The sequence below is a fragment of the Protobothrops mucrosquamatus genome, unplaced genomic scaffold, assembly GCF_001527695.2.
Source record: "Protobothrops mucrosquamatus isolate PMUCROS unplaced genomic scaffold, P.Mucros_1.0 scaffold762, whole genome shotgun sequence".
Taxonomy (NCBI): domain Eukaryota; kingdom Metazoa; phylum Chordata; class Lepidosauria; order Squamata; family Viperidae; genus Protobothrops; species Protobothrops mucrosquamatus.
In genome coordinates this window covers 592464-605745 of record NW_015387031.1, presented here as the reverse complement: position 1 = coordinate 605745, position 13282 = coordinate 592464, and the positions used below count along the sequence as shown (strand labels likewise).

The 13282-nt window shown below is 36.9% G+C and overlaps 2 protein-coding genes across 2 annotated transcripts in view; both read left to right on the top strand.

Annotated features, from left to right (window-relative positions):
• Window positions 1-6173, top strand: part of RAD17 (RAD17 checkpoint clamp loader component) — a 21891-nt gene extending 15718 nt beyond the window's left edge. Inside the window, 4 exon segments of the mRNA XM_029284612.1 lie at window positions 1372-1518; window positions 2394-2514; window positions 4447-4504; window positions 5383-6173. Coding sequence (XP_029140445.1) covers window positions 1372-1518; window positions 2394-2514; window positions 4447-4504; window positions 5383-5653 — 597 coding nt within the window. The 3' untranslated portion in view covers window positions 5654-6173.
• A 2354-nt stretch (window positions 6174-8527) lies between these two features.
• The window catches only part of MARVELD2 (MARVEL domain containing 2), a 10737-nt gene continuing 5982 nt past the window's right edge, over window positions 8528-13282 (top strand). Inside the window, exons 1-4 of the mRNA XM_015818551.2 lie at window positions 8528-9658; window positions 10927-10959; window positions 11533-11669; window positions 12635-12806. Of these exons, the coding sequence (XP_015674037.1) occupies window positions 8540-9658; window positions 10927-10959; window positions 11533-11669; window positions 12635-12806 (1461 nt within the window). The 5' untranslated portion in view covers window positions 8528-8539. The remainder of the gene's footprint in view (window positions 9659-10926; window positions 10960-11532; window positions 11670-12634; window positions 12807-13282) is intronic.

Here is a 13282-nt window from a genome sequence, read left to right as displayed (position 1 = left end):
GGTTCAGTCTCATAGGCTGAGCTGAAATTCCAAAGACTTTGTCCTTCTCCTTGAATTTCAGAGGCTTAAAAACCTCACAGATAATGCCACAGGACATCAGCTCTGTCTTCTCAGTACATTCTGCCTGTCCAGCTTCCAAGTTGGAGCGAATCTGGGCAATTTGTTCATGAAATGCTTACGCAGATGATCAAAACTTAGTAAAGCATTGACTAAGTGTTCCAGTCCATCCTTCCTAAAAGGATCCAGGACATTTTAAACTGTAGTTGGCCAGGATTCTGAAGACACAATAAGTGCAATGATTATGCTTCATTGTATTTTATCAGAATAGTCTCAAACATGGGCTCTTATTTTCTCCAATTGCATTTGCTTCTTGTTTCAGCCCATATCCCTCTAGGCATCTCTTTGGCCTAGTTGCTTCATGAGAATCTTCAGTAAGTAAAGAATTACATGGGATTCTACGGGTAGAAATAGAAGCTGCTCTGCATGATCCTTTCAAGTGTCAAGTTGCCCCTGTATTCCAATAGTCAATAAATGCCATGGAGGAGCATTCTCCAGATTTCAGGGAAACTCCCAGGCTCCATGAGAAAAGTCGCTGGATTCATCAGATATTTGGGGCAGATAATCTTAATAGGTTCCTCATCTCTGAATAGTTGGCGCCTCAGTCAAACCTACAATTATGGAAAAGTGATCTGTCCTTCATAGTGGACTGATGTAAGACACATTCTAGTGAGAGAGAAGTTCCCTGAGGATGGCTCCAGCATGAGTCCAAAAGCTCAGAAGACTAAACCATTGATCCTGATGACTGACTGACCCAGATTGGATCCTGATGTAAACTTTCTCTGGATGCATCTGTTCCAGAATGAACACTAGATCTAATACATGGCTAGCCATAAGTATTGTGGGCTGGGAACGATCTTGGACCCACCCATGATTTCATGGTAATCGTGAATTCCTGAGTGGTCTCTAGCCCCTAGGAGAAGATGGTGCAATCTGCCAATACTAATAATCTGGGCAAATTTACAGATAGTCCTGCAATGAAATTGAGCAGCTTGAGGAATGCTGCTATTAGACCTTACGCTGTTTTTAATGACAAAATAGAAGTTTGCTTTTTAGATTAACAGAACAATTTTTTTTAAATAATAGATTTACTTGGATTGTATTCAAATGGGAAGAAAATTTGATGTTTCTATAATCAAGCATATTTATGGAACTAAGGTTTTGACCGCTTTATGGGTTGTACAGTTTGATATTTCAACAAGAATTAATATATACTTGTAACATACTAGTAATTTACATCTGGACCTCTGGACCTTGCTTTTAAGTCTATTATGGAAGTCTTATACCATATTTTAATTCTGCCAATTCCTATAGGCACGAGCTACATTTCAAAAGTACAGTGCCTCTGTAGCCACAAGAGGTGTGATGCACTCAAACCGAGCCAGAGCTCTTGCACAATGCAAAGGAGGAATGGGCTTTAGACCTTTTCATAAACCGCAATGGATCCTAATTAATAGAAAGGTAATTGATAACAGTTTACTTTTTCTCAATTATTAATGTTATTTGCATCAGTCTAAAACAGAATCAAGTAAGAATCTATTTTTTTTATTATTGCCTATCTCATGGCAGAGTCCACAGTGAAGTAACATTGACTTAACTTTTGTATTTGTGATGAACGTTATTACAAGATTAGGATTCATATAAAGATTTAGGCTTCAGTTAGAAACAGCCCTGCTTTTACTAGAAAAATAAGGTATTTTAAATGAGTCAGTAAAATGTAGCACTCACTTGACTACAAAAACCATTTTAGAGAAAATATATTTATGGATTAACATGGAGCATTTTTTGATCTGAGAAATATGAAGCATTACAGCATCTTCTGAAACATTAAAACGATCTCAAACATCATTTATATTGTAATACCTTTAGGTAAAAATGAGTTTTATCAAAGTTGGAATGCCCCATTTAAGTAAAATATAGAAAATTAATCAGTAATGTCAGACAGAAAAAAAATAATTTGAAAATTTAGGATCTTGCAAATAATTAGGTATTTATTAGATCATGCAGCAGCAATTTTACAGAACAGTTTAATAGAATAACACTGAATAACACTGAAATCTTATCTGTTGGGTGAGGCACCCAGTCTACCAAATATAAATCAATCTGTTCTGCGTTTTGCTATACTAGTCTCCCACTAACTCTTTGCCAGCCACAAAATTTTGAATATATACAGTATGTGTGTGTGTGTGTGTGTGTGTATATATATACATACACACACACACACACAAACAAAATGTGTGTGTATATATGAAAGAAAATGGAAATTTTGTAGCTTAATGGATAAAATTGAAAAAGTGCTTTTGCATATTAAATTTATGTTTCCTGATTCCCTATAGTATCAAGAAAACTGCTTTGCTGCAAAATCCCTCTTTTCAAGTTTCTGTTTAGCACCATTGTGTCTTCAGACTGAGCTGATACCTTATCTTACCATGCTGACTAATCCAATGAGAAACCAAGGTATATTTAAACTTATTAAAATGTTTCATATTTCTGTTTATGCTTTAGAAGAACAGTCAGAATAGAATATTATTCAATGTAATTTCATAAATGGGGGTGTATCAGATATTCAATGTAATTTCATAAATGGGGTGTATCAAATATTTTATATTAATGTTACTTGTATGTTGTACATTCCTGCACTCTGTAGGCTGCTAACAATATAAACACATTAAACTCCCAAAAATCCCATACACATTTAAGCTATTTTTTTAAAAAAAGGATTACCCAATACAAATGTCTGAAATATTCATTGTTTACATTCCTGGCATATTTGGGAGCAACAATCCAAGGATTTGACTTTCATTTAATGCCAAAACTTCTGCATTGTTCAGATGTTTCTGTTGGTGGGAAAAACATGTGAGCACTATACACTGTTCTGCTTGATCACAATAGCCGGAATTTTAAGTAATATATATTCCATGTAAGCTGGATTGCTTCTATTATTGGTTGTGTAATTCATCATAGTAGTTAAAAAGTTTATCAACAGCATTTTCAACACGTCAGAAAATATGAACTATTTCGGATTGTATAGTCTTAGCAGTATGTACAGCAGTTAGAATTTGGATCTCACACCCAGCTCAGCCTTGAAGTCTGGGCAAATCAATTTTACCTAACAAACTTATCTCACCTCTTACAGTTGCTTGGGAAAAAAACTAGTATATTTTATGCAGAATGTTTACCCTACAAGAAAAAAAGATACTCATTTATATTTCCTGCTTTTCTTTCTAGAGGAAGAAAGAGGAGATGGCACTGAATGTATTAAATGCCTAGAGAGAAGTGACGTACAGTGTTATATTCTCAGTTATTAACATTTTTAACTGAACGTATCCGCTATGATCTTATCTGAATTTTTAAAATATAGAAAAACTGCTGCCCAGTTTCCTTTCCCAGCAACAGCTCCCCACCCTCTATAGGCTGTTTGAGAGCTTGCTGCCAGAAGAAAATAGCTTTTTTGCTTCCTGCAGCTGCCTAAGCCCTTTCCACTCCTTGTGTGTGGGGGTGGGATTGGCTTAAATCCCAGCAGGAATAACTAAGTACAGTTTGGGAAAAGAAAGCTTTAGATTTCAATGCTAAATCAACTTACTTGAGAGAGTAAAACAAACTGATCTCAGTGGTACTGTATTCAGACATTGATACGTACATAATTACTTTGTAAATGTTACTTTACAACTTTCCTTGAAATAACACATGTATTAGGTCAGTGGTGGCAAACCTATGGCACGGGTGCCAGAAGCGGCACTCGGAGCACTCGGAGCCCCCAGCCTTGCCTCCGCCCGCGACCTCACCAGCAGCCTCCCTGGAGGAGAGTTGCCCCTGAGCGTGGCCCACACGGAGCAGCGCAGCCAAGGACATGGCAGCCTGGCAGCGTACACAAGACTCTGTCCTCACGCCCCAACGTGCACAGTTGATGCTGCGGGGCGTGTGCAGTGGGTATGGCTGCCATGGCGCTGCTGGGCTGCCTGGGTGATCTGCGGCGGGCCCTGGAGGCGGTGAATGGCCCTGCGCGCAGGCAGGGTGGAGCAGGGGCAGGGCAGGGGGTGGAGTGGGGGCAGGGCCAGTTTTTGGGCACTCAGTCTCTAAAAGGTTTGCCATCACTGTATTAGGTTGTTTTCTGAACATACACTACTAATTTGGACAACAACTTGATGGTATGTTTTGTATAGAAATAATTGTTTTTTAAAAATGTGAATTAATGCTCTTGTGAAGCCCTTTATGGATTCCAAGAGGATTTATATTTTAAAGTCTAAATCAGTTTTTGTGATATATTATCATATTTTGTCCAGTGAAACTGGAACAGAAATGGTTTTTTATTTAAAAATAGCTATAAAGTGCATTTTACATATAGATTAAAATTACTTTTAGGAATAATTTTTTTGTGTGCTTTTTCAGCTCAGATTACCTTTATTCAGGATGTTGGGAAACTTCCTTTAAGAAATCACTTTGGAAGGTAACCTTGATATTATTCATAAAGTTTTATTGAATCCAGCCACCTGCTGTCATTCTTCAACTCTCAAGTAAATAAAGATCAAAATGGCCCCTAATATTGATTCTTAAAGTGAAAACCTATCCATCTGTTTAAACTGTATGCTGCTATAACTTAAATGTATATAGTGTTCATTTTCTCCATCTTCTTCTGGGATCTGTCTTTACATAGAAAAGACTCATCTGATCTTACTTAAAAAACACCATTTTTGAATTTATTTCCTGTACTCAGTGGTCTGATTTGCACTACACACTTCAGTTAAATGGAGTCCCATATGGATCCATGCAGTGGAAAATAAGTAAGGCAATGGATACCTCACTTGCAAACTATACACTGATACTGACCTAGATGGGCCCAATGGGGAAGATTTTTTTTCTCTAGATTTTTTTTAAAGGAAGTAGAATAAGAAATATCAACCTCCCTTATACTGGCTAGGAATGTAAAGATGGTTGAAGTTCAGAAGATTCTGCCATTCAATGTTGCAAGATGCTGGCAGACACAAGTGATTAAACTGATTGACAACCAGACTTTCCAGGCAGGAGGAGGAAAATATGTTAGTAACGCTTGACTTCCATTTATTTACACAGAGAAGTATACACAGCGGAACAGATACCAAGGTTGTAATTTTCTCACCACTCTGCCTTACTCTACTGTTCTCCCCTGAGGAATACAGCTTGTAAGATGTAGTTGCCAGAACCCTAATAACATGAATTGTCCGAGCATTAAGTAGCGCCTTTTTTCCCCAAACATCCAGCATGATAAAGAAATTATTATGAGAGAGTTGAGTGTCTTAGTTCACTTCAAAGAAGAATACATTTCTGATATTGTATTGCTGTTCGCAGGTTGAAACTTGAAACTCTTACAGATAAGGATTCTGCAATACAAATCCTGGACAATGATGATGAAGAGGAGTTTTCCGAGAAACAACCTACAATTCTGCATACCCAGGGGGAGAAAATAAAAAACAGTGAGGAAAATGAACTGGATGAATTCCTCCCTACTTCCAGTCAGTGTAATGGAAATGAACTACCAGCCAGTCAACCTCAGCCAGTTGCAGCACAAGCAATAATGGAAGCAGATGACCTAAATATAGAAGAATATGACAGTGAATAACATAAAAAGCAATTCCAAAGCTGTGATAATATTTAAATTATAATTTTACTTTTGTTTCATATTTTGTATTCAAATGTACAGGAAAGATAGAAATAACTTTTGTTATTTCTGCAAGCTGTTAATATTTGTCATGAATAACAATTTGGAGGAAAATGAGTATTTATATTTTTGAGCTTGTACTGAAAAGCTTCAGTTAAAACTCAAGTTTTCGCTTCTCATCCATACAGAAGAATGAAAATAAATGAGAAGAAATATATTTACTTTGATATTTTATACCTGTATTTATCTTGTAGATACTGAAGGCATTGTCAAATATTTTGTTACTGTTTCACAAGTTTAGATCTAACTTGCGATGATGAAACATTGCACAAAATGTTTAATCTGGGCTGTGTAATATTTAATATGTAAATAAGTCTCTGGATGCCTTATTAATAAATTGTATCATAGTTTCTGAAACAAAAATGTTTACATATGTTTCGGACAATTCTATCTTGAAAAGTATTAAAACTGATCGAGGGGAATAATATGAGAGTTTTTAATATTTTGTAAAGTTAACTCTTGAACTTTATTTTCAAATCTTTTTACTGATTTTAAAATTTGATTAAATATTAGAATTGCAATAGTAAAAATAATATAATGTATTAGATTATTAGTCTAATAAAGAAAGAAGGGAATGGGAGGGAGGAAAAATAGTAAAGAAATAGAAAATAAACACATAAAGAAGTGACTTCCAATAGTCATCACATGTATAAATAATTTTAGTAAGTTTTCATCTCTTAATTTATAATCAATGATTTCTCTATCCCATGTCTCATCATATATATATAGATGACATTAGATGAAGCAATCATTGATTATAAATTTATATCTGAAGACACCTCTTGAAAAGAGTCAAGTAAAGCCAGCCTACCTTATTTGACAGTGATAGAAAAATGTCCTACTTTTTTTCTGTGACATTTACTGCTTTGTACGAATAATTAGCATCAAAACAGCTCTGCTTGGTTCAAAACGTGATAATAATTTTTAGTCTTTTAAAGAGATATAATGCAGATATTCATAAGTAATTAACGATAAGTTGGAAAACTAATCTCTGTGACGTTTTCTAGGTCTACTTCGAACTTTCTCGTTCTTACTTTTTAAAAATGTGTTTTATATTCTTTCTTTAAAATGTCTAATTGAAATAAAAAGGAATCCTGTTTCCTACACCAGCTGGATCTGCAATGGCAACCATTTAAATAAACTTCAACAAAGTTGGAGCCACTTGGATGAGACTATTCTGCCTACCTGGTCCTATTCCACTTCGCATTTCTTACCAACTGCTAATTATTTTTGGCTGTAGTAACCCAAGTCTTTATCCACATTTGCCCAGCAAGCTGTTCTGCCCTAACAGTCCAGGTTTTTTTTTTCTTTTGAAACTTGGACGACGTCCTTTGAAACAGAAATGCAAGAGTCGGAATCATAAAACCCATTACGATTTGGAGAGGACGGGAGGATGCAACGGCGCAGCAGGGAAAGCGGGAGCAACCCACCTGTCGTCCTACGCAGGCCTACCTGAAGCGAGGAAGGCAGGTAGGAGGGCAGGGTTGCAGCCCGAAGGACTTCGCGCATGACCAGATGGGCGGAACGATTCCTTGCGGCTGAGACGCCCCCGAAAGTAACGCCTCCGGGAAAGGGAGACGGAAGCGGGATTGTTCTGGCCGTTGTGGCTCCTAGCGGGATAATTCTGCCCGCCCTTTTGTCTGAAAGAGTGAGTGGCGATTTTATTGTCGGAGGGGCGGGCGGGCGGGTGGGGAGTCCGGTCCCAGCCTCAGAGCTGGCGGGGTAGCGGCAGAAAGGCGCCGCTTTCTATCCCGCTCGGGGCTTTGGGTGAGGGCGGAGCGGGTGCAAGGTGTGGTAGCTGGAATACGTGCAAGTTGCGCGATTTGTAGGGACCAAAGGACGGGGAAATGAGAAGCAATGCGGAATTGGGTGGGAATTCGTGTTCCGCAGATGCTTCTGGTGAAATCCGGTGGATATTTCCTTGGAAGTAAGGCCCGCTAAATTTAATGGAATATATTCAGAGGTAAGCGGGTTTTAAGATTGTGGATTTAAATGTGTACTTTAATGCCGGAAGCTAGTAGCTATGTGTGGGATATCTCTCTTCTTTCCCCCTTCCTTCTCTCTGGGCAGCACAAAGTTTGCTCAACAACCTGTGGATAAGGGCAGGGTTTCTCAAATCATTTTTGCTTTTTTACCTCTCTAAACCCCCCAGAGTTGTTAGTTGATCCGGTCGTTAGCTGGGGGGGAAAAGATTCAGTTTGGTTTTCTATCCACACAGTTTATTAATCTAAACCGTATCATATAAAAAGGGTGAACCTTTAGAAATACGGCATGACTTCTGGGAGGGTGATATATAGCCCACATTGAAAATCACTGGAATAGTGAATATCCCAGAAAGGTATGAGGTGTTAGTACTAGCTGACATTGTTTTCTTTTCTATCTAAATTATGACCATTGTGTTGTTTTTTCCTGTGTACATATTTTGGATACTCTCAAACTATCCAGACATCACAGTGTAGCAGTCTGGACTTTGAACTTGCACATGAGGCAAGTTTAATGTTTTTTACTTATGCATTGCCATCTTTACTGTTGTGGTTTCACAGACTCTGAAGAGGTTCAAGCATTAAATTATTATAAACCCAGTGTCAAATTTAAAGCAATCCAAGTGACTTGGCAGTTCTGAACTGCCTTACTATGGAACAGGATTTATAGCTCAAATGATTGCATGTTAGATTTTTTTTTTCCTGGCTCTGAGTGCAGAAATTTAGTTGGCTTTCCTTTTTTAAGGCTTCACTGAACTATTTGCCCTAATTTTCAGGTTTTTTTCTGAAACGGGAGAGGTCACAAATGTCTTCAAGGAATACATCACTGGAGCACAAAAGTGCACAGCACAGTCGTTCTGTCCATTATGATAAAGTATATGTGGATTCCTCTTCACCAGAAGATGCTGATGAGATATTAAATTCAGAACCTTTGCCACCACCTCTTCCATTACAGCCACCATTTGGACCTGAATTTTATCCAAGTGACAATGAAGACTCAACTGAAATCCCTGATCTCAAACCAGTGAGAAAATTCATTCCTGATTCATGGAAAAACTTCTTTAGAGGAAAACGAGGTGATCCAGAATGGAATAAGCAATTATCTGCCATTTCAGATGGAATTCAATGCTCTCCACCATCATCTCCAACACTTACTCCAGTGAAAGCAGACCATATTTCAACACCAAGCTCTTATCAAGATCCATATGGAGGATCAGGAGGCACTTACACTTCACAAAAAGAAGCTGAAGGTATTCTCCCCCCGGATCCATATGGCTCTCTGGGAAGGCACACTCAGGCTTTGACATACAGTGAGAAAGTAGAAGCTTTTAACCTCAGATATTCCTACATGAAATCTTGGGCAGGATTGCTTAGAATCTTGGCTGTTGTTGAACTGCTCTTAGGTGCAGCTGTATTTGCTTGTGTCACAGCTTACATTCACAAAGACAATGAGTGGTACAACATGTATGGCTTTTCACAACCATATGGCTATGGTGCAAGCAGCATGTATGGTGGTTATTATTACAGTGGACCCAAAACTCCTTTTGTTCTTGTTGTAGCAGCGCTTGTTTGGATAGTGACTATCATAATTCTAGTACTTGGTATGTCAATGTATTACAGAACTATTCTTCTGGATTCCCACTGGTGGCCTTTAACGGAATTTGGAATCAACGTGGCTTTGTTTATTTTATATATGTCAGCCGCTATTGTCTATGTAAATGACGCAAACAGAGGAGGACTTTGCTCCTATAATGTATTTAACACACCAATGAATGCTGCTTTTTGTCGTATAGAAGGGGGACAGACAGCAGGAATTATTTTTTTGTTTGTAACAATGATTATATATCTCATCGGTGCAATAGTTTGCCTAAAATTATGGAGACATGAAGCTGCGCGCAGACACAGAGAGTTCATGGAAGAGCGGGTAAGTTTCAAGTACAGCCACCAAGCTGTGCTTCTAGGTATGTTTCTAAATGAACGATGGAGTATATCCAGTGGTGGGATTCAAATATGCGAACAACCGGTTCTCTATGGATGCCGCTTCCAGAAGTCCATTCTGGGCCTGGGCAACAAAAAATTAGCTACCGGTTCTGCCGAAGTGGTGTGAACTGGCTGAATCCCACCACTGAGTATATTGCGTCCGTAAAGGTTCTTTCCTTCATTTTTTTTCTCTTAAAATTCAGAAAAAATGTATCAAACAAAGACAGCTAGGGAGAAATAGAGCTTTTGGAAAGTTAAAGAACATTTTCAATCATTGCAGATCCCTAGAGAAGTTTCAATAAAGGGGTAAAAACCTATTTTTTGCAATGTTTGGATTTAGGAAAAGGCAGAAAAGATTTCCTCTATAATTGCTTTTTCCCATAACAGTCCTTCAAATTTTAGGGTAATCTGCAAAATAAAATATATTCAATTCTCTGCATTGATAAAAGAAAGCAAAATATAGTAAGTATCTTCAGAACTAAGTAGATAATTAACTTGATTTTACTAGTAAACTTGCCACTGTTATTTTATATATGCGGTCTTAGCCAAGAGTTGTAGTTGAAACCAAGCTTTAAAAGGAACGTTTTAAAATAGAGCTATAAATATAAGCCATGTGTATTGATTATACTATGTGAGTTTCAGGTAGTGTCTCACAACTTTTTTTCTTGAATTGCTCTCTAGTTTTAGAAAGTGATATCCACAAGCTTGCTATCAAAAGATTTTCAACTATTTTAATTTCCGTGTACAAGCATTTAATTATGTCAAGTTCCTTATTTCCTATGTAGGTAAAGCTTTGTGGAAATCACTCCTTATTCTATCAGTCATTGAATACAGCAGCACTGGATAATAAAAATAAAAAATAGAAAGTTTGCAGTTAAAACAAAATATGCATTAAAACAACAATAAAATCACTCAGGATTGCCTTGAATCTGGGTAGCAAATAAATTTAATAATAAAATGGGAAGAAAACAGTTAACATTTCAAAAGTCTGCTTAAATAAAAATATTTTTCTGTAGGCAGACCAAAATATTATCTGTTTTTGGAAGAGAATTTGCTTTCATACCAATTCTCTGCACAGGTTTTAAAAAGGCAAATACACCACTACAATATATATTATGTCAATACAAAGTGAAATGAATTTGCATAATAGCATTATCAGCAGTTATAGTCTGAATGTATACATTTAATACTGTTATTTCTGTTTCTTTTTAGATGAAGTCACAATCATTTGCCCCAAAAAGAATGGTAAGAATCAGAACGACATATGTTCTGTTTATTTTGTAGTTACTGAATTTGAGTTGCCTGACAAAAGTGTTTGCTTCAAAAAGACATGAAAAAATATTAATTCTTACAAAAAAAAATCTGTTTTAGTGAAAATTCACAAATGTTGATTTGGTGTTCTAGTATCAATACCACCTTATTTCCCTCCCTGATGTTGAACTTTTACAGCAGTATCTTGTAGTTATTGCTACCTACAAAACCCAATGGAAAGGCAGAAAAGGTTTCCTCTTTTTATGAGTTCTAAGAGGCAACGTGAAGGTTTTCAAAAGTTAAAGTATAATTTGTTTCCCAAGCCCTCCAAATGGGGTTATTTGGGGTAGGACAGTGGGTAGTACCTTAAGCCTCTGTAACAACATTCTATACAAGATGCCAGTGGTAATATTTTGTCTGTAAAACGTCTAGTCCAAATGAATTTAGAGAGTATCTAACACAATTGTTTATTTCAACAAACTAGCACTAGAGGTTGGAATTGTACTTTTAAGTTATTTAATACAAACTTGAGCAAAAATAAAACTTTTAAATATTCCTTTTACATAGTATGAAGATCATGAAAATGACACGTCCAAGGTAGCAATAAAGACACTGAAGAGTGCAGAAATGAAGCCTGAAGTACTTAATGGCTATATACCAGCAGGACATATTCCTAAACCAATAGTGATGCCAGATTACTTAGCGTAAGTATATGTATTTTTAGCATGCAAAAGAGCATTTAAGATCAGTATGTTAAACCCTAAACCACAATTTACAAACAACACTGGCTTGATTCCTATAATAAACTAAAAGTAAGACACATTATAAGATTTAAAAATGCAATATATAAACCCAACAGTGTAGTTTACTAAGCTGTAACGGTTAGTCTGTTATTCACTATTTACTTATTTTTTGAGTTATTTTTACAAATAACTCAAAAGTGGCAACACATGTTCTCTCTCCTATTTTCTCCACAACAACAACCCTATGAGGTGAGTTGGGCTGAGAGTGAGTGACTGGTCCAAAGTCACCCAGCTGATTTTCATGGCTGAGGCAGGAGTAGAATTCATAGTCTCCCAGTTTCTAGCCTGGTGCTTTAACCATTAGACCAAACTGGCTCTCTTCCTAAAAAGTTTGCTGCTTAAGCTGTAATGCCACAGCTTGAAAGAAGACTTCATATTTTTTAAAAAATAGAAAGGTACATTTGATTTTGAATTTTAATTTTTATTAAGCTTTTGGAAATCATATATTGGAGTCAGACATATTAAACTGTAATGTGGCTTGTTTAGATTTGGCTTAGTCTTTATGTGAACTCAGCTATTACGTTGTAAATATCTTAGGGTTTAACCAATGGTCACTTTGTCAAATCATACTTTAATCATGCGATATGTAAACTCATTAACTTATTGAAATGTTTAAAATATCTGATCCAGTCCATTCCACCAAATGATTTCCAGATAAGTATTGTCCTGATTTTTGCAATCCAAATATTGTATGCCAAGGGAAACAATGATTCTAGTCCTTATTGATGGAAATTTTAATAATCTGTATATGTTAACATTTTAAATGTTACACATTTTAAAGTTAAATTTTCCGTATTCTATGATACCCACATTTACAATTTACTGAACTGTTGACATACCACTGATCGGAAGTTTATTGTTTATAGAAAATACCCAGCAATTCAGACAAATGAGGAAAGAGACCGTTATAAAGCTGTATTTAATGATCAGTTTTCTGAATATAAAGAGCTGTCTTCTGAAGTTCAGGCAGTTTTGAAGAAGTTTGATGAGTTAGATGCACTTATGAGGAAGCTTCCTCAGCATCCTGGAAACACTCTTGTAAGTATGGATTTAAAGTTTATATTTAGTAGTAGATATTGAAAGATAAGTTATCTGATCAGTAGTCTAATCATGATAATCCCTTTATTTTTGGAAGTCATTACATATTTTATATTTCTTACTAAGTTCCATTCCAAGAAGGTCTTGGTTACTGTTACATAACTTTACACTGTTATCTAACAGTGAAATGATTGGAACTTGTGATCACTATATGCGTGGTCTACTTTCTTGATGTTTGTGATGCAGATGCATCTGTCAAGAGACAACAGCCTCTAACACAGTGGTTCTCAACCTGTGGGTCGGGACCCCATTTGGGGTCGATCGACCATTTCATGGGGGTCGCCAAGCAAGGCTGTCCGCCATTTTTTTTGTCCGCCATTTTTTTCCCCTTTTCCGGCGGGTGCCTTACCTCCCTTGGGCTGGGCCAGCTGGTGGTCGGCCTGCTCCGTCTCTGCCGCTTGCCAGCTACGCCTCGG